The sequence below is a fragment of the Salvelinus alpinus genome, chromosome 8 (assembly GCF_045679555.1).
Source record: "Salvelinus alpinus chromosome 8, SLU_Salpinus.1, whole genome shotgun sequence".
NCBI classification, from domain to species: domain Eukaryota; kingdom Metazoa; phylum Chordata; class Actinopteri; order Salmoniformes; family Salmonidae; genus Salvelinus; species Salvelinus alpinus.
In genome coordinates, this window is record NC_092093.1 from 67,520,368 (window position 1) to 67,543,117 (window position 22,750).

At 40.6% G+C, this 22,750-nt stretch overlaps 1 protein-coding gene across 5 annotated transcripts in view; it reads left to right on the forward strand.

The window, feature by feature from the left end:
• The first annotated feature begins 1,032 nt into the window (after positions 1 to 1,032).
• Positions 1,033 to 22,750, forward strand: part of LOC139583570 (receptor-type tyrosine-protein phosphatase N2-like) — a 278,697-nt gene continuing 256,979 nt past the window's right edge. For 3 of the 5 annotated variants that reach the window (XM_071414792.1, XM_071414793.1, XM_071414795.1), the window contains exon 1: positions 1,034 to 1,324. In XM_071414792.1, the coding sequence (XP_071270893.1) occupies positions 1,243 to 1,324 (82 nt within the window). In that variant the 5' untranslated portion in view covers positions 1,034 to 1,242. Of the gene's footprint in view, positions 1,325 to 22,750 lie in introns of all 5 variants that reach the window. The other 2 variants (XM_071414794.1, XM_071414797.1) reach the window with 1 other exon arrangement.

The window sequence follows — 22,750 nt, forward strand, 5'->3', positions numbered from 1 at the left end:
CAGGCAGACATCCCTACCACTGCTCTGCCACCAGGAGACGTACCGGGATAGGGAGAGGAACATTGAGGAGTGGTGGTCCCCGGGTGATGACCCTCTAGCTGGTTTACAGGCACTGCTGGAGGTGTGACAGGCAGAGATGCCCAGCAGAAGGTTACCACCTATCTACCTGTATATAGTATGTATATCATATTGTAGTGAATTCAAGGCGTATCCCCGACTGGGACTCGAACCCATCAACTGTCAAGCCAACACCTTAACCGTTTTGCCAAGAGGTCCGAACTGCTTGATGAAGTCGCAAGGTGTTGTGTTAAGGTTGCTACAATATGCACTTCTTGTTTGAACAATTTATTGATGGAAATGTAGTTTGTATGCTTTTAGTTATGTTCTATCCAACACAAACACTCCAGACATTTCATTGCATGTATGAACTCTGTATAAACTTGACTAGCCATGCTATAGTATGGTATTTTAGCATTATCCTGCTACTGTTTATACAGCCTTACAATAAAGAGATATATTAACTTGTTTATTCAGATGCTGAGTCCAACTATAAATGTCCTCATTTACTTTACTGTTAGTGCACTACTTTTTTACCAGGGCCTATAGGGCTCGGGGCCCAGTTTCCCAAAAGCATCTTATGGCATAAGGTCATATGGTTTTAAAGATGAACTTAGCTTTAAGATGCTTTTGGGAAACCAGGCCCAGGTCAATAGTAGTGCACTATATATGGGAAAGGGTTCCACTTGCGATGTAGTTCCACTCCTAGCTATCCACTCCTTCCAGCTGGTGTTTAAACCCTGGTGCCAGTAACTGGCGTTCTGCGATAGACGTCCCTCATGCCCACTTGGACTTATTGGTATTGCATTTTTTTTGTTTTATCTCTATATTGCCTACTCTCGAGCTTTATTTCATAAACTTCTACTATTTTCGTGGTGAGACTGGCTAACCATTAATTATTGCGCACTGTGGGTGCAAGCTCAGAGACCAGGCGCGGGCCCCTCGCCATGTGTTTGACGTCAGAACCTAGGAGGGGCGCCTTCTGAATGTTCCTGTCCGCGGTGCTGAATCCTGACGCGACTGCGGAAGAGAAGTGGCGGAACCGAGAAATTGCTCTTCAAATCTTCCCATATTTTCACTTTCCCTCGCAATTATTTCATCCATCAATTTTGGACCATCCTGTATTTAACACTGACACTATTATGTTTTAGCAAAGGTGTGCAATGGATTAGAGTAGGTAGAGTAATGGATTCGCCGTGTTCCATCATCTTCGCTGTGTTGGCTCTTCGCCTGTCTCTTCCAACTACCTCCGCTGACAGCAAATTTGGTAAGTTGACAGTGGTTCACGGTCAATATATAGCCATTTGTATATAAAAAAAAACATACTTACCTGCCCAGGTGTTGCAGTGCAAAAGGCAGGCTTTTAAACCACCATATGGGCTATGGAAAAAGCTAGCGTTTACGTCTTACTTTCCATGAAAATGTTTTTCTAATGTTCTGTAGATTACTCAAAAAAGGAAAATCATAACAAGGTGTCAGGGACAGTGTCTTCGGGACATGAACTGGATAAGAGCATCTGCTAACTAAAATGTACATTTTAGTGAGTGAGTGTCCCGGATTTAATTCTGAAAATAATTAACCATAATACCTGTAGTCTCTCGTGACATCCTGATTCTGGGTGCCGAGATTATACAACGCTTTAGGTCATTATCTATTCTGTTAGACAAGACCCAGCACATTGTGTTTTCAGGATGAATATGTTTTTAAAAGGGGGCAATCTGGGAATCGAACAATATAACGGCCACCCTAGCACTTGTTTTTTTAAGCAGCTGAGGGCTGGAGAAATGTAACCACTATCTAATTCATATACAGATTTATGGATCCAAGGATTAACCATCCATGAGTTCACAAATATATAGTTTTAACCATGTTTTGAAGCTATACCGTGGTTGTTTACAATTACATTGTTTACAAACAATGGTGTAAAACATTAAGGCAGTTATATACAATTTAAAATATTACATTTCGTAACACTTTTCAAAACACCTTAAGTGTGTGCCCTCAGGCCACTACTCTACTACCACAATATCTACAATACAAAATCTATGTGTACCTGTGTGTAGTGTGTCTGAACTAAGTTGAACTAAGCTAATGACATGAGGCATTTATAATTTACATTCTTCAATAATCAATGGCTATATCGTTAATTTAAAAGTTCAAAAATAGATGTACCAATCCCAGATTGCCCCTTTAAAGTGAGAACTATGTGTGGCCTGGGTGGCCCATGAGTTTGATGACATATTCTTAAAACATGCTACATGACATCTGTAAGCATTTTGTTTTTTTCGTTTTTCTAGAGACATATTTCCTTAATGGCGTAGTAGTCATCTCTAAAAGGACAGCACATACACTTTCTTGCTTTATTTCAGTCTTGGCAGGGAAATCTGCCTTCATATTTTGATTGGTTTTCCCTGCCTTGCCCCAGTTTAACACTCAGTAAATGCCAGAGTGTAACATTTTGAAGCCATTGTGGATAAATGGGCCCTTCTGTTGAGGTTTGCCTTGCCGTGCAGAGACTGTAGGTTTATTACCAGATGGAATAGACCTTAATCAAGGGGTGAGTGTTTCTGTCAGACTGATAAGCAGGGATGCCGTCATCTCACTGATCCTGCATCAGTGTGTGTAGTGTCTGTGTGGGACTGGTGACCTGAGGTATCATCCTCTCTCTGAACCAGGACCAGTCATGAAGTTGAGTCAGACGCCATCTGTACGTTTGGAAAGTGCTAACGTTTTTTTTTTACGCTTCTCTCTGTCTATCTTGTACTGTCTGTCTTCCCACTCCTTTCTGCGTAGGCCTCTCGATCTAATTCCCTCTGACTTGTTGGTCTCTCACCTTGTTTCTATCTGTGCCAGTCTAACACTATTGTAAGGATCCTACACAATCCTCAGTTAAGCTCTCATGGAGAAAGACTGTTGCTAAAATGTTGTGAAATTAATAGGAACAGGAAGGGGAATGGTACAGCATTCAAGATAACTGTTTTTTTTTGTTGCAAAGGAGACAGTATTGACTCTGTCAGCATCCCAAATGGCATCCTATTCCCTATGTAGTTTGCACCACTTTTGACCAGAGCCCATAGTAGTGCATTACATAGGGTATAGGATGCCATTTGGACTGCAGTCTCAGTTAATCCTGAATGAGTCAGCCATGTTCCATCAGAGAATTCTACACAACCATTAGAGAATCCCACTCATTGTTAAAATTCATACTTGTGTTTAAAAAAAAAAAATATATATATATATATTTCTGGGGGTGGTCTCCATCATCAGTGTCTGTGGACTGCCTGGGTGGTTGAGACAGTTCTTGTTTTTAATGAGTCCCAGTGTGCCTTGCACTGTGTCGCCGGGAAGTTCCCTGATTGGTTTTTATCAAAGAGCGCATTTCATTCCCTGTCGGGCTTGTGTTGTGTAGCCTACTGCGGATCTGAGTGTGTCTACTGTATCATCTGTATGTGTGTTATGACACCAACTAGCACAGGGATGCTCTGAAAAAAAAGGAGTGGGAGGTAGAGAAGTAATATCCGAGCAGCTATAAATATCACTTACTTGAAGAGCTAAACAAAGGCCGAGAGGGGAATTAATAACCCTGGATGCAGGATCAGAGTATAGAGAGACTGTTCGATGATAGAGCTGCGGGTGATCAGCCTAGCAATTACTTGTTATTTTTTTCCTTCAATAGATATAGACTACTAAACAGATAGAGAGTATTAGTGGCGACAGATAGAGGTTGTGTCAAAGGGCAGTAAGCGAGATTCATTCCTACGCGGCATGTCCTATGGATCCTGGTCAAAAGCAGTGCACTATATAGGGGGAAAAGGTGGCGTTTGGGGTGCAGACATAGTTCATGGTTTCTATCTCATCAGATCACCTGGAAGGATCGCATGCCTTAGTTTAGGGAGACATAAGCTTTGCAACTCACACAGGCACGACTAGAAAGTAATTAGACAGAGGAGATGCATAAGTAAATAGGTCTAGGTATGGTTGGGATTGGTTTGGCATAGGGGATTGTTCATGCATGGTCTACGTTGGTTGAGCCTCTTGCTGGTTTAACTGGAGAGCTCATGGCCGAGGTGTGTGTCGAGTGAATAATAGCTGCTATGACACCATAGCTATCTTCAAAGTCTGCTGTCTCTCTGTTCAATGTGCTCTGCTGTCGTCAACCTTATCTCCTAATACATCCAGACAAGCTTTGCTTTGATTCATTGGCTTCGCTCTATCGCCACTAGCCACGGTCATCTGTCATCCCACAAATCTATTCAGTCAATGGTGGGGACGTTACGTTGCAGTGCTTATAAATCATCTCAGTGGATAGAGATGTGACATGAATGGTTGGATAGAGATGTGGGTACAATATGTGTTTCTTTTCGGATTGGCTCCGATACAATGACGGTCAGTGCCATTTAATATGATGATTTCTTTTCATGAACATGGTCTTATTTCTCTTACAGCATATTGGATGACTGTCATTCATATTTCACTCCACTCACCCAGTTCACTGTAACAGCGATAGGTTTAGGATACTACATGATACTTGAATGTTCCCTATTCCCATCACAAGGTTGCTACAACCTAGCCTATCAATCAATTTCAATCAATTTTATTTTATATAGCCCTTCGTACATCAGCTAATATCTCGAAGTGCTGTACAGACACCCAGCCTAAAACCCCAAACAGCTAGTAATGCAGGTGTAGAAGCACGGTGGCTAGGAAAAACTCCCTAGAAAGGCCAAAACCTAGGAAGAAACCTAGAGAGGAACCAGGCTATGAGGGGTGGCCAGTCCTCTTCTGGCTGTGCCGGGTGGAGATTATAACAGAACTATGCCAAGATGTTCAAGAATTTTCATAAGTGACAAGCATGGTCAAATAATAATCATGAATAATTTTCAGTTGGCTTTTCATAGCCGATCATCAAGAGTTGAAAAACAACAGGTCTGGGACAGGTGGCGGTTCCATAACCGCAGGCAGAACAGCTGAAACTGGAATAGCAGCAAGGCCAGGCGGACTGGGGACAGCAAGGAGTCACCACGGGCGGCAGTCCCGACGCATGGTCCTAGGGCCCAGGTCCTCCGAGAGAAAGAAAGAGAGAAGGAGAAAATTAGAGAGAGCCAAGATTTTCAAAATTTCCATAAATGACAAGCATGGTCAAATAATAATCAGGAATAAATCTCAGTTGGCTTTTCATAGCCGGTCATTAAGAGTTGAAAACAGCAGGTCTGGGACAGGTAGGGGTTCCATAACCGCAGGCAGAACAGTTGAAACTGGAATAGCAGCAAGGCCAGGCGGACTGGGGACAGCAAGGAGTCACCACGGCCGGTAGTCCCGACGTATGGTCCTAGGGCTCAGGTCCTCCGAGAGAAAGAAAGAGAGAAGGAGAAAATTAGAGAGAGCCAAGATGAATGAACGTTTTTACAACGTAGGTGCACACAGGTCAAGAGACACATTTGAGGCAACAGACAGTGACATCCAATACTTCCTTGCCTTGCAGACTCTTGCCTGCATCAAGCTGATATATTAAGTAGTCATTAGTTCAAGAGTTTCTATTGGCCAAATTCAAGCATGTTAATCCCAGTTTAGTTCTGTTTGCTTCAGTGTAAGGGACGATTTTCAACAGAATCGGCGGGATTGAATACACGCGTAAACAAACATCCACGTTATATTCCTTCTTGCATCCATGCGCTCTCCTCCTCTCACAACTCCCCTTCGCTTGTGGACTTCAATGCACAACACATCAGCTCTATGTGACCAAGCGAAAAAAAAACTTTCCAAGCCAAACAGCTAACTTACTTTAGCTAATATAGTGATAACAATGTAACATCATAGTCAGCATAGCTAATATAACGAGCGCGTTAGTAACATTACACTGTAGTTAGTAAGCAGTTACACCGGCGGCAATAAAATAGTAAAACCAAAAGTTTAACCTTGACTTGGAAGACTTCCAGTGTTGTGTTGGAAAGTCATAGCACCCATCTGTTTGAGCAGGGTGTTTCAGTAGGCTAAACTAGCTAGCTACATTTAAGTAAGTGAAACGGATCTATAGAAACTCTATATATATTTCTCTCTTGCTTCTCCTTCAACTTTGGAATAAATTAATTTGTTCAAAAATGTTCAACTATTGTATTTCTCTCTCTTTGAGTCAACTACTCACCACATTTTATGCACTGCAGTGCTAGCTAGCTGTAGCTTATGCTTTCAGTACTAGATTAATTCTCTGATCCTTTGATTGGGTGGACAACATGTCAGTTCATGTTGCGAGTGTTCTGATAGGTTGGAGGACCTCCTCTGGAAATGATCATAATTACTGTGTACATCTATGGAAGGGGGTGATAACCATGAGCCTTCTAGGTTTTGTATTGAAGTAAATGTACCCAGAGGAGGACGGAGGCTAGCTGTCCTCCGGCTACACCATGGTGCTACCCTACAGAGTGCTGTTAATTAAGGCTACTATAGACCTTCTTTTCAAAATAGTGTTTTAATCAATTATTTGGTGATGTGATTATATTTAGCATAGTTTTATCTAAAATGGATGACTTTTTAAATGTTTTACAATTTTCATTTTTATGAAATTCACTGAGGAGGATGGTCCTCCCTTTCCTCCTCTGAGGAGCCTCCACTGCAGATATCCTCCCAAGCTAGGCTACTTGACATATGAAACCCAATAAAGACCCCACCTTAACTACGTTTTGTTTTCTTGCTGTTGCTTGTGTGTTTTCAGGTGCAGGGTGAAGTTGCCCCTAGATGCTGATAATGTGTCAGTTTTGCATTTTCCCCGTTAATGGTTAAGGTTAGGATTGGGAAAGGGGAATTGATCATAGATCTGTACCTGGGGAAAACCTTGCCTCAGTGCTATGTTTTCATTGGTAGTTCCCCTGTTGCCACGGCACCCCAGTCAGTCTCAGAGGACAAATCCGACCTGTGTTGTCTCAGAGGTCACTGAGAAAGCTGTAGACACAGGTGTGTGAAAGAGTATGTCTCAGGGTTAAAGATCACAACTTGTAATATATTTTTAACAAGGTTAAATAATGCTTTATAGAAAGTTACAACGTTTAGCTCTTGTCACCCGTCATCTAGCTAACTATCACTTCTAGCTAGCCTAGCAGTCTCAGTCCGGATGTCAACATAACTCCCGTTACAATGTGCATTTCTAGTTGTAGTCTTTTAACTACACTGTAAGACGTTTCTGTAATTTCAACAGCAAAACACTAGAATGCACAGTAAAATACTATAAATGCATTAATACTGTAGATTGCATTGCATTATGGGTAACATGCTGAAAAATACTATTGGAGTTGGAAGCCTCCTGTAAAAACGACTATAACACACTGTGTTTGTTTACAGTAATAGTTTATGCCTCCTGTACAATGTAATTGTCTACAAATGATCCATTTCAGGTGCCAACCTCATGCTGTCAGTTGAGAAAGACTATTTTAGTATTTCGAAACCGCTGTGAAATGGAAAATATTTTCAGCATCTGCTGGGTACGTACTTTGACTTGTATATAAGTATCTCTATTTCTAGCCAACGTTGAATTACTGCATGTGTTCTTTTTCAGCTAGCTAGCTAGGTTAGCAATCGTTTCGGTCTGCTCTAAATTGCACGTAAATGTCTTGCTGTGAGACCTAGAAAAAATCTCCCAAATAATAATTGTTGTGATAGGCCTCGCTGTACCACAGGTTCTGAGTGCCATAGAGAATAGACTGAGCGCAGATTCATGACTGTTAAGTTATCACCCCCCCCTCCCACACACACACACACACACACAGGCACAAAAAGTGTATTGTTTTTCTTACAATTAGATTTCAGGGAGAATTTCACTGTAAATCTGGAGCATTATCCTAGGAAGAGTTTTCCAGTGTATGAAAGCTGGACTGAAGCATGTTTCGGGTTACCTCCCAAATGCCACCCTATTACCTACAGGGTGGCATTTGGGAAGTAATTAGCCTGGGTGTCCCCTATCAACCTTGGTTGACATATTAAATGGGACACTTTTGAATGATCTACCTAGTTAGTGGGTAAATGAGCTAAAGGAACCACTGTAAGTGACAGACCCCATGAGTTGTTATTAATCAGGCAATAATACCCTTCTTTACACACGCATTCAAATGGGAAGCAAATTATATTATGCTCTACGGTGAAATGATGATCACTGAGCAGTTGGTCTGTCATTTGCAAAGCCTGTTTTCATATATTCAAAATGCCGACAGCTGCCGCGTTCAATTGGAAGTTAATTTATCTAACATCATGTTCAACATTTTCAGCTTGCGCCTGTTCTCCAGTGTAATAAATGGTTATTGATTCCCGACTAACAAGGGACATGTTTTGATAGACCCGGTTCAGTTGCACCGAACCGAGATACAGCTGTTGTAGCATTTCCTTTCTCAATATGAATTACAATGCAGTATAATCCAATATTGGATTTGGAAATGGAACCAATGGAAGCCCTGCTCGATATACTTTTCTATAGTCATGAGTCATAAAAGGGCAGATGGGATTCTGAGTCAGCCTTTGAGGTGTAGTACTTTCTCACACATGCTCACTCTCTTTGGATTGTTATTTCTTGATTTTTTTGTTTAGATTGATTTTTGTATTTGTGATATTGTATTTGCAAGATATTCTACTGCACTGTTGGAGCTAGTAACATAAGCCTTTTTGCTGCACCTGCTATAACACCTGCAAATCTGTATACACAACCAATACACTTTGATTTGATTGGATTCTGAACAACAGTAAAACCTCTAAAGCAGGCTGTATATCCAGAGCTTTGGTACTCTGCCACGGATGGTGTGATGGCAGATGAAGCAAAGCCGCTGCTATGAAAACAGAGCAAATGCTCTGAGGACCACAGTGTATATTGACATTGAGTGGTTATTGAGACGGGTAGAGAGAGCAAAGCGGCTGTGGAAGGAGGGGATATTTAATGTTTAGTTATTTCAGAGACACTAGAGATATTCGCCGGCTGCTTGTTGGAGAGAGGACTCTCTGTTCGGAGTGTTCTCGGTGAGGTCAGGTCTAAACTGAGGTCAGGGTTAAATTCTTCCCTTTAGGAGTAGACAGAGACAGGTGGAGAACAACTGTGTTGTATTCATTAGAGCACACCACAGCAAAATGCTTTGCAATGGAAAACTAAAACGAGTGTTTGTTACTGGACAAGTTCAGGTAGTCCCTCCCTGTTTCAGTCCGTTTTCTTCCGTTTGGTGCCTTAATGGATACCACCCAGATGGCACTCTGGCGCTCTAAAAAAAACACCAGGCTCAAAACTGATCAGGTGTTCTCGAGGAATCTATTTACTTTCAGGAAGTTGTTGGGTGCTCTAAGAACATAGACATTGATGATGATAGAACAAAATCAATCTAATAACACATCTATGCCACATCTATGGAAAAGTATAATTTATTACTGTGTGGGTATGAACCTTCTTTATTGGGAATATTTGGGATCTACTATCAAGATTTAGCACACAGAATTGTGATAGGGCCTGCGTCCCAAATGGCACCATATTCCCTATGTAGTGCACTACTTTTGACCAGAGCCTTCCGTAATTTATGCATGAAGTAAAGAACAGGTTGCCATTTGGGACCTATACAGGGACATTTTTCAGGTATGTCAGTATCATTCCTCCTGACTATCTTGCCTCAGGGGGACTGTGTCCTGGTATTAAGTGTAAATTAGAGGGAACTGATTAGAAGAGGTCACTCACAAGGTCAGTCCTGTACGGCGGTGTCACTGTGTATAATGAGGTTACTAATGCGCTAATAAGCATTGAGGACACTGTGATCCCGTCCCGATATGGCGGCCGGACAGAGGAATTCATCTCTGCAATCCCAGGCTTGATTAAATGCAGTAATGGATTTGCTAGCGCTATTGATTAACACTCTGGGTCATTTCAGTATGCAACGTAGAAACAAAATAACTTCTTGTTAGATAGAGCCAGAGTGTCAGACATGATTCTAACACCCGGTATTCAGCTTTCAATAAACAACAGTATTGGTATGTGAGGATTCAATTGTGGTTAGTTCATAAGAACCAGTTGTATCCCATGCAGAGCGAGTTACAGTAGTGCGTGCTTACATTTATGTATACGTGGCCGCAGCAGGAATCAGACCTACTATCCTATCCTGGCATTGCAAGCACCATGCTCTACCAACTGAGCCACACTACTCTGTTAAAAAATAAAGGTGGAAGTTGGAACCAAATAAGGTTCTTTAGAGTGATGCCATAGGGTAACAGTTTTAGGCTCTCTGAAGAATATTAAATGGGATGGTTCTTTAAGAACCACACACAAATCCCAAACCAGAAATGTTTGGGTGATGAGCCTTATTTGCATATTTCCCAGGGTGCCTTTTGAGTGCATTTTAGAGTTCCCAGTAGTGAATATGTTATCATAAACATTAGATTATTTAAAGCAATACAATACATATTTGATAAGGCCTTATTTTGAGGGCCTAGTTTTACCCTAATACGGCGTCCTGAATATCATAACTTTACAGTCCACATCAGGCCTGAAAGTCACATGATGCTGGCTTGCAAAGTAATTCCTATTGAAATCCAGCCAGAGTGGGGATATCCAACATTTTGCATTTTTATTCACCCGCAACCTGCATTCAGAATGACTGCCAGGGTTGGGAAGACTAAGATATGAGACTACATAAAGTAGGGATGTCAAACACGGCCTGAGGGAAACAAACAAATCTTCTTCTTCTTTGAGGTTTAACAGTGGTTGGCATCCAATATGTTGCATTACCACCCCGAACTGGATAATACAAATCCATTATACTTTGTGATACGCAAACAAAAAAATAACACCCTTCAAACTAACCATACACTCATTAAAAACCCACTACCCCATTCCACTACTTAGACCCTATCTGCTCCAGCACCATGCCAACGGCATGGGAGGACGGGACACCACCACTCAACACACCCTGTAACTCTTCTGAATTCAAATCTCTTATACCCAAAATATTTCTCTGCAGCTGCCACCACACTGCTATTTTCTGTGATTTCCAATCCATTTCTGCGGTACAGTTAATAACCATTGCTATGAACGCTAAGAAGTCAACCTTACAGAAGCATTTATCACTCGTTGGCCTATCCCTCTGTGCTGGCACAGATCTACTACTCACAAGGATCCTCTCAGGATCCCTCACCCTTGAATCATCCTCCTCTACTTTCTTCACTTCCTCGTAATACGACACCTTTTGCACTACTCTGACTAGCCACCTCAACCAGCCTCTCTCGCAACGGACATTTCCGATCCTCAGCAACATGGACACTCCTACAGTTGACACACACAACTTTATCCACCGAAACTACACAATCCTCCGTCCCATATCCTCTTGCACATTTCCCACATCTTGGAATCTGCCTCCTACACACTGTTGCGACATGACACCTGAAACAACACATTGGATTCGCCACAAACGCTCAAACAGGATAACTGATGTATCCTAACATGACCTTGTAAAGACTGACTCAAATCTCAAAATGACTGAAAGTGACTCCTCTATTTCACCACTCTCACCACATGGTCTGCGTGCGCACCAAATGGCGTGCGCCACAAACACCAGGAATCTTCAACTTCAATTGCTCCACCTCCACACTTAACGCTACCCCAGACATCACTTCTTTCAATGGTGCCCTATTCTTAAGAGCAAAGCAAGAAACAGATCTTGACCCAAGTTACGTGACATGGAGTGCCCGCTCCATCTGGTCAGAAGAAACACAAACGCATATCACAAGTCCACTACAGGTTACCTAGGTTACCTTCACTGATTCAACTGCACCCAACTCCTTTCCCACCGCCCTGAAACCACAAATGGATCCGCCAAAAGGCAAGGATCCATTTTCTCAACAAAATGTCACTCTTACTGGACCAGATTCGTCTTTATCATGTCAATCGATGCCATGCTCAGGCTCCGAGCTATTCACCACACCTTCCAACTCACTTAACTCGCCCTCATTCACTTCCATTTCACCTCCAGAAATCGGTCGGGTGCACGGCTCACTCTGTTTGCAATTGACACCAATATTATTCGACACCATCTCTGATTTGACCACCATCTGCCTAAACTTCAAATCCAACCTCGGCTTTCCTTATTCTCTTCGACCTCTTCTACCTCTTTTTTCCCCTCCATTCCTCCTCAGCGATCCACCTTTCTTTGTCCCTTTCCCAATATTTCTCTTCTCCCAACTTTGCTTCCAGCCCGGTGGCATTCTGTCATAATGTCACACCCTGACTGTAGAGAGTCTTTTTATTCTCTATGTTTGGTTGGTCAGGGTGTGACTCGGGTGGGAAACTATGTTCTATGTTTTGGCCGGGTATGGTTCTCAATCAGGGACAGCTGTCTATCGTTGTCTCTGATTGGGAATCATACTTAGGCAAACTTTTTTCCTTTTGTATTTGTGGGTAGTTGACTTTGTTAGTGGCATGATAGCTGAAGTAAGCTTCACGGTCATTTCCTTATTCTTTGTTTTGTTGGCGACGTTTATCAAATAGAAGTAATGTACGCTCACCATGCCGCACCTTGGTCCGGTCATTTCCACGACAATACTAAAAATCAACCTACAATAGAGCATGCTGGGAAATATGATAATGATAGGCACAGTTTTGTTTTAACTCTTCTTATTAAATTTTTTTCTGATTGCTTAGGCACTATCTTTGAAACTATAGGTTATTTTTGCAAAACTCTACACACTAACCACAAAACCTTACACCAAACCAGCAAAACATTATACATCTCTTGCAAAAGCAAACAATTCTTGCAAAACTCTTCAAACTCTTAAATTTTTTTGTTTTTGCGTCAATACAGTACACACAAACCATCATTTGAATAAGCACACGAAGCACCATCTACGCACTGATAGTTTAAATTAAAAACACTTGTAGCTTTTGCTTTTTTCTGTGAGCAGTTTGCAATAAAGTAATGTCATACATGTAGTAAACACACATACACACAGGTATCCAAATGTGTTAAGTATGGACAAAACAATGTAAGACAAAACAATGTAGCACAGTATGAAAAGACAGGGATCAGTCAATATGATGTAGCACCCTACACTTCCAGATCCAGTACCAATGATAGGATAGTATAGCTTACCTGCACATACTCATATCTCAGTTGCTCTGGGGTGAACAGTAGACATCTTCCACCAAATACTGGTTTTCTTGCAGTTCTGAAAGTACAGTACATATTACTGTACCAGTAAGACTACAGCACTTACAGTTACTTACCGGTTCTCATTTCTAAATATCCGGATGATACCGGCAACAGTATAGCGGCTCAGATTTGGTTGAACCCGTTGCCCAGCCTCCTTCATGCTCATCCCATGGTTGACAACATGGTCAACCGTAGTCACTCTGATTTCATCAGTTATTGTGTTCCTGACTCCCCTTCCCCATCCTCTCCTTCTCCCCCGTCCTCCTCCTCCTCCTCCTCCTCTAGTTCTCACCCCTCTTACTCGCTGTCCAATATTGGCCTCCATTGTTGTCCCAACCAAATGTTTACCTGTGGCCTATTTATAGTGCTCAAGCTCTGATTTGTAAGTGAACTCATTATCTAAAAGTGTTTTCACATGTGTCAATGTGGAAAGGGAATTGGATGAATGTGGATGAATATGTATGAACTTTCCAATTTGTAAGTCGCTCTGGATAAGAGCGTCAGCTAAATGACTTAAATGTAAATGTAATTGGTGAAATAGTGTCGCAATGTAGAGACCAATGTTTACAGTTTTGCAAAAAGTGTGTTATAAAATTACAAACTGAGTGTAAAGCTGAGAATGTGCATTCAGTTTGGCACACTTGGTAAATGCATTGGCTAGAAGTGCTAATGGTTTCAGAGATAGTGCTTCAAGAATCACTGTTAGTGTTTAAGCATTCATAAATAAACTGTAACACCAACACTGGGGTTATTTTACATCGCTGAGTGTTAATTTAACTCTTTACAGTGTTAATGTAACTCTTGAATCAACACTTTAAATGTTAGACTGAAAGGTCAACACTAGTTAACTCTGACCAATTGGCTGCAGGAATCCATACATTTCAAGAGCCTTTAAGAATTCTGAAAAAATGTCGCTGCCTCTTCAAGAACTGAAGAAGAACAATTTAAGAACCTTCCTTTTATTCAGTGTACTGTAGAGTAAGCACTTGACTAGAGTATACATCCTGTAGTAGATACTGGCCATAATATTAGTTGTTTAATGTAATGTTTCATCAGTTAGTTTTTTTAAGACCTTCCTGCTTTTGTTTTGATATTGTATTGGCTTTCTTTTGAATCAGTTGTATCAGATTGTGTTCTAACAGCTATTGGGTAAAAAATACTATAAAATATAATATAATTGTCACGCCCTAATCTGTTTCACGTGTCCTTGTGATTGTCTCCACCTCCTCCAGGTGTTGCTGATTTCCCCCAGTGTATTTATCCCTGTGTTTCCTGTCTCTCTGTGCCAGTTTGTCTTGTCTGTTTTTCCAAGTCAACCAGCGGTTTTCTCGTTCTCCTGCTTTTTGCTATTCTCCTTTTTCTAGTCCTCCCGGTTTTGACCCATGCCTGTTCCTGGACTCTATACCCGCCTGCCTGACCATTCTGCCTGTCTTGACCACGAGCCTGTATGCCACTTTGTACCTCCTGGACTCTGATCTGGTTTTGACCTTTTGCCTGTCCCTTTGGATTAATAAACATTGTAAAACTCCAACCATCTGCCTCCTGTGTCTGCATCTGGGTCTCGCCTTGTGTCATGACAGTAATATGGTGTCAATAATAATGGGTTACAGTTTTATATCTCTTTAAGGAGCAATTTTCACAAGTATGTGGTACATTTTCACAACTTTTTGTACAAAACAGATAATGGAAAAAGGCAGTTGTTTGAAAACTCTCAGGACATTTTCAATTGACAAGTACAACGCACAAAATCATACGGTCACTTTTTCACCAAACTTCAGTTTTTCATCTAGAAATACACGTTTCACATTGCAATACATGTTCATATAAGGTAATTGCCTTTCACAATGCAATGTTTACATTACTTTTGATATGATTCTTTTCTGTTCAGTTAAAATACATTTGACTATTACTTAATCTGACTCGTCTTACTTGATCACTTAAACGTTTGGTAAACCTATAGGTTTTACATGTACAGATTACACAGCTTTACTAAAATTCAATTGGCCAATACAGTAATATATGCCATTTACGAAGCAGACAACAAAGTGACAACAGTCCACACATTTTGGTATGTGACCCCAGTGGGAATCAAACCCACCACAACTGGTGTTGCTATTGGCATGCTCCTATGAACTGAGCCACATACAGGACCACAAGTACAATACAAGTACAATACACAGTTACAATACAGGTAGTAAGTGTGTGATTGCCATCCCCATGACCGTACCACCCTCATTCAGGCCATGGATGATGCATGCAATGATTTCAATTCAGACCTACTGTATGTCAGGCTTGGATTCACCATGCCAAACGGTTTTTCCCCAGGTGCAAGAACAATGAGGATATTTACTGTGATTTCGATGAGAACCTATGACCAAATGCATAAGACAGGCTTGATACAAACTAGAGCCTTCTAAACATTCTGTTTCTTTCATTTCTTTCATTTGATTACATTGTGAAAGATGTCATCAACGCTCACACCTTTGATCAGATATGGGATAGAAATGATGGAAATGTGATCTTCAGACTTTTTAAAATGGGTAGTCTAAGTGTATTACCTAATGTGAAAACAGTGTAATGTACTGTAATTTACACTACTGTAACATACTACATTCAAATGGCAATTTCTAAACATTTATCTTATATTTTTTTCTATTGGATTAAATGGTTAATAAAATAACTAAATTGAGAAGATATTATGTTGTGTTTTGGTGATTAAACCACTGTTCTCATTATATTTAATGGTACATTTAGATTTTGGATCAATGGTTGTGTGGTGAAAGATGTCTACAAACAAAATGAATGCACAATGAAAGGTTTTGAATGTAAGACTGGCTGTGTTACATGTGTTACCAATTCGAAGTTTTGTACTAAGAGTTTAGAAAATTCACCACATGCTTGTGAAAATAGTACCACAGCGATACATTTTTTTAATTTAACAGGTTTAATGGGTATATTTTTTAGATGGAAGGTTACAAAGAGGATCCCTGAGGAGAAATCATGTGATGAGCAAGCCTGGTGGAGAGAGAATGTGGAGGCTTTCGTACACCTCAGAGCTGCTCGCTCTCGACTTAAAAACACAATCACACCACAGTACGGGGGAGAAAATCATATCATTCAACGGGTCAGGCAAAAGGTCAACCTGCCTGTTTCAGGGGCCTCGGTTGTGTGCTGCTATCTTTAATTTATAGTGTCCTTTTGCCTGGAGAGTCCCTGACCTCCCCAGAATTTCTGGGAAACTCTCAGGAAATGTTTGACCACACCGTTCCATGTGGCCAGTGGTGCAAGGGTGCTAGGGTCCTATTCAATCAATGTTTTGACCTCAATGTCATGCATGTCACTGGGCCATTTCAGCAGGAGGTGATTCATCATGGTGAGTTATGAAGGTGATTTACAGGAAAAGAAGATTGGGGTATTAGAGTATGGTAATAGAAATCCAAGGTTGGGCATCTTATCCTGATTTATTAAAGAGAAACAACCTTGTTGACCATAAGCCTATACAGTATGTAAACTAAAAGGAGAGCATGAATGATTGCGTAATGATAAGAAGATGATTTGCATCCTATACGGCTTGTCATGAGAGGTTCCTTTTAAGAAACAAACCTTTTCAGTTAAAAAATTGTCTTGCCTTAGAAACATTTCCCCAGTTTTAGGTACAGAGTGTTACAGTATAATGATACAAGGTGCTTACATTAGTAGAGTGATGCTAATTTGTCTCCGGGTTATGTTCCCTTTCGTTTATCCTCACTAAGCACTGTTCTTTGTACAATGTCACCACATGTTATTACACTTCCTTGCTGTCACCTACCTGCTGCACTGTTCATTTTTAGGGGGCTGAGTACTTGCAGAGGAGAGTGTCCTTGGTAGACGCCATAATGATAATAAAAGGTCCAAAATGTCACCCTATTCACTTTATAGGGCATTACTTTTGACATTAGCTCTTTGGACCCTGGTCAAAAGTAGTGCACTATTAAGGTAATAGGGTGCCATTTGGGATGATATGATATGAGATACAGTATGTTGTTAACAGCACTCTGTGGGAGGTGTCTGTACTCACTGCCAGCCTCAAAGCATCCGTTTTGTCCCTGTTGAAATAAGGCACAGCAACCACATGTGAAGGGGCATACTAAATTATACATCACTGGAATTAAATACTGTATGGCTGTAATGATTTTGCAGGTGCACATAATCATATAGATTAGAACTGCACAGCAAATTCTTCATTGTTAAAGGCCCAGTGCAGTCAAACATGTCATTTTCCTGTGTTTTTTATACAGTACCAGTCAAAAGTTTGGACACACCTACTCATTCAAAGGTTGTTCTTTATTTTTACTATTTTCTACATTGTAGAATAATAGTGAAGACATCAAAACTATGAAATAACACATATGGAATCATGTAGTAACCAAAAAAGTGTTAAACAAATCAAAATCTATTTTATATTAATAAGTAGCCACCCTTTGCCTTGATGACAGCTTTGCACACTCTATTTGGTAAAAGATCAAATAAGCAAAGAGAAACGGCAGTCCATTATTACTTTAAGACTTGAAGGTCAGTCATTATGGAAAATTTCAAGAACTTTGAAAGTTTCTTCAAGTGCAGTCACAAAAACCATCAAGCATTATGATGAACCTGGCTCTCCTGAGGACTGCCACAGGAAAGGAAGACCCAGAGTTACCTCTGCTGCAGAGTATAAATTCATTAGATTTAACTGCACTTCAGATTGCAGACCAAGTAAATGCTTCACAGAGTTCAAGTAACAGACACATCTCAACATGAACTGTTGAGAGGAGACTGTGTGAATCAGGCCTTCATGGTCAAATTGCTGCAAAGAAACCACTACTAAAGGACACCAATAAGAAAAAGAGACGTGTGTGGGCCAAGAAACACGAGCAATGGACATTAGACCAGTGGAAATCAGTCCTTTGGTCTGATGAGTCCAAATTCGAGATTTTTGGTTCCAACCTCCGTGTATTTGTGAGACGCAGACTAGGTGAACGGATGATCTCCGCATGTGTGGTTCCCACTGTGACGCATGGAGGAGGAAGTGTGATGGTGTGGGTGTGCTTTGCTGGTGACACTGTCGGTGAATTATTTAGAATTCAAGACACACTTAACCAGCATGGCTACCACAGCATTCTGCAGCAATACGCCATCCTATCTGGTTTGTACTTAGTGAAACAATCATTTGTTTTTCAACAGGACAATAACCCAACACACCTCCAGGCTTTGTAAGGGCTATTTGACCAAGAAGGAGAGTGATGGAGTGCTGCATCAGATGACCTGGCCTCCACAATCCACCTGACCTCAAACCTCACCTGACCTCAAACCAATTGAGATGGTTTGGGATGAGTTGGACCACAGAGTATCTCTTGTTTCATAGGTTTGATGTCTTCACTATTATTCTACAATGTAGAAAATAGTACAAATGAATGAGTAGGTGTGTCCAAACTTTTGACTGGTACTGTATATTTCCACACTATAATGCTGTCAAATTTAGAAAATTATGATCATGCCCTTTTAGTGTACGAGCTGTTTGAGAAGATTGCCTGAAATTTCAGCCTGTTTTGGTGGGATGGAGTTTTGGCCTGCCTTGTGACAACTTCTTCAGGCTAGGGCCTATTTATCTCCATTTTCGCCTGACTGACGTGCCCAAAGTAAACTGCCTGTTGCTCCGGCCCTGAAGCCAGGATATGCATATAATTGGTACCATTTGGAAGAAAACACTCTGAAGTTTGTAGAAATGTTAACAATAATGTAGGAGACTATAACACAATAGACATGGTTGGAGAAAATCCAAAGAAAAACCAACTGGAACGTTTTGTTTTTGAGAGAGCCCATGCTCTTCCATTAGAACGTATAGGGGAAAAAATGTAATCTAGCTCCCAGTATGCAATTCCTATGGCTTCCACTGGATGTCAGTAATCTTTGTTCATGGTTTCAGGCTTGTTTCTTCCCAAACGAGGAAGAATTATGAGTTTTAGTACTGGGATACAGACTTGGAAATCAGTCTATGCGCGCGCGACGAAGAGGACGCGTACCTGCTAATATCATTTTCCTATTGAACATGCTTCTTACCGTATGAAATATTATAGTTTAATTACATTTTGGGGTACCTGAGGATTAAATAGAAACGTATTTTGACTTGTTTTAACACAGTTTAGTGGTAGCTTTTTGGATTCCTTTCTCTGCATGTTGAACGAGTCGATTACTCAAATCGATGGTGCCAATTAAACAGACTTTTGGGATATAAAGAACGATTTTCTCTAATAAAACGACACTACATGTTGTAGCTGGGACCCTTTGGATGACAAATCAGAGGAAGATTTTCAAAAAGTAAGTGAATATTTAATCACTATTTGTGAATTTATGAAACCTGTGCTGGTGGAATTTTTGGGGGATGTGGGGCGCCGTCCTCAAACAATCGCATGGCATGCTTTCGCTGTAAAGCCTATTGTAAATCGGACAGTGCAGCTAGATTAACAAGAATTTAAGCTTTTAACCGTTATAAGACACTTGTATGTTCCTAAATGTTTAATATCCATAATTCTTATGGTTATTCATTTGAATTGCGTGCCCTCCAGTTTCACCGGAAGTTGTCCCCCTAGCGGGATGCCTAGCCTATCATTTATTTGAATACACCAATAAGAAAGAGTTCCAAACCTCTCTGCCAAAAACAGCTAGTTTTCAGTATTCCCCTTCCCCAATTGTAGAGGATTTACCACCCATGGCTGTATTTGTTTGTGACGGAGACTTGGTTGTTGTATTCATCCAGTTTCAATCCGACTTCACGAATTGAATCTGTCATCATAATTTTTTTTAAAGATTTAACACTATGGTTGGGAATTGCCTCACGATACAGTATTATCACGATACTTAGGTGCCTATGCGTATTGCCATTTTCACGATTCTATATGTATTGCGATTCGATACTGTGATTTTTATCACAATTCTATATTCCAAACGTATTGCTCATGATATGTCTGCTGCAGAGGGAGGAGCGCCATGAGAAAATGAGTTTTGATCCGTCATGGAAATGAAAGTGCCAGAAAAAAATTGGCTCCCTATTTAAAAAGAAGACGGAGAACAATGTAGAAAGGAAAAATACTGGCGTTTTGGTGCAGGTATAGCCAACTGTAGCAAAAATGTCAAAATGTTACAATACGATATATTGTAAAAAATAATATCCCGATGTGTAACTGTATCGATTTTTTCCCCCCATCACTATTTAACACAATACCATACATATTTCATAAGGCCTTATTTTGAGGGCCTAGTTTTACCCTAATAAAGGGCCCTGAGACTCATACACATCACTTTGAACCAAAATCAGCATGCTCTATTGCAGGTAGATTTTTTGAATTGTTTGTTTCAATATCTATGTTTGTGCATGTACATTGATTTATTGATTAATTACTTAATCTTAAACTACTCAAATATATATTACTAAATGTTGTGAACGAATACATTGTATTAGTTGGATTTATTGCACCCATTGCTGAAATGGTTTTCCAGTTGAGATGCTTTAGGTAGTCTCATAGCATAGTCTTACTAACCCTGGCAGTCGTTCTGAATAAAGGTGATTAAAAATTCTAAATGTTGGATATGCTCACACTGACTGGATTCCAATAGGAATTACATATCATATTGCAAGCCTGGTTGTATTACACTCTGAAAAAAAGGTTTGGATTTGTTCCTAAATGGGTACAAACACTTGTCACTGTAGCGGTACCCTGTAAAGTCATCTTTGCAGGCACATCAGGCGTGCAAGTAGGGTTGCAAAATTCCGGTGACTTTCCCCAAAATTCCCTGATTTTCCAAACATCCTGGTTGAAGGATTTCAGTCTGCTTCGTTTTCCAGGAAACTCCCGTGCAGGATTTCTGGAAAACCAGGGAACTTTGGGAAAGTTACAAGAATTTTGCAACCCTACACAACAAATTTGAGATCTGAATTTTAACAACCACAATGTTACATTTCACACTTTCTAATAAATTATATGTCACCATGTCACATTTCAAAATGTTGATAAACTAACACCCCAAGAGTGTTGGGTCCCTAACACCATGGGTGTTGCAAATTCTGAATTAAATGAACACTTTATTAGAACTGATGCTGTAACACATTCTCAGTGTTAGAGAATTATCATCTGGGGTCTTACAGTAACACGTTTTGGGGAACTGTTTTAACACTGTAGGGTGTAAAGCCTTATTTGCATATTTATTTCCCAGGGTGCCTATCGAGTGATTTGTAGAGGTACCAGTACCACCCATGACTGTGTTTGCTAGTGACAGAGACATGACTGTTGCATTCATTGTCAGATGACTGCTGTGATTATGAGCATGCGGGGAATGGTGGCCCTTGAAAGTGCAAGAACAAGATGTATGTCAGGAGAAGTGCAGTATTATCATAAGGAGAACTCTACTTGGACTATGGAGGGAAAAAGAGAGGCAGAGAGAGGGTGAGCTTGAATTTGTTAAAAATTGATGAAAACAGGTGGATGAAGAATGGAGAAGAATGGTAGAAAATGTAAGCAGAGTGAGATGTACACCGGATCAAAGACAGGAGGAGAAATGGAAGTGAATGAGGGCGAAGTATCGTAGGTGTGGTGAAGTTCTCGGAGCCCGAGGGTCAGGATAAAGAAGAGTCTGTGAAGGTAGGAGGGACATTTTGGAAAAAGTGGACCCTTGCCTTTTGACTGATCCATTTGTGGTTTCAGGGTGGGTGAAAATGGAGTTAGGGGCTGTGGAATTGTTGAAGTGGACAAGCAATGTGAGTTGTTTTGCTCTCAAGAAAAGGGCGCCATTGAAAGGAGTGATTACTGGGGTAGCGGTAAATGTGAAAGTGGACCAACTGAGGCGGAAGATTCCTGCTATTTGTGATGCTCGTCATTTGATGTGACGCAGACAGCATGGCATGAGTGGAGAAAAATAAGTAATTGTCTGTTCTTTTAACTTCTCTGCGCTACGGATCCCTTTAGCGGGATCATTTTCCTAAACAACCGCTGAATTGCAGGGCGCAAAATATTACTAAAAATATTTATAATCATGCAATCACAAGTGAAATATACCAAAACACAGCTTAGCTTGTTGTTAATCCACCTATCGTGTCAGATTTTGAAAATATGCATTACAGCGAAAGAAATCCAAGCTTTTGTGAGTGTATCAATCATTGCTAGAACAGTTAGCCCCAAATTAGCATGGTCACGAAAGTCAGAAAAGCAATCAAATTAATCGCCTACCTTTGATAGTCTTCGGATGTTTGCACTCATGAGACTCCCAGTTACACAATAAATGTTCTTTTTGTTCGATAAATATTACTTTTATAACAAAAAAACGCCATTTGGGTTGAGCGTTATGTTCAGAAAACTACAGCCTCGTTCCGGTCCTGAAAGGCAGAAGAAAATTCCCAAACATATCAGATTCAAAAATATTACTAAAAATATTTATAATCATGCAATCACAAGTGAAATATACCAAAACACAGTTTAGCTTGTTGTTAATCCACCTATCGTGTCAGATTTAGAGAATATGCTTTGCAGCGA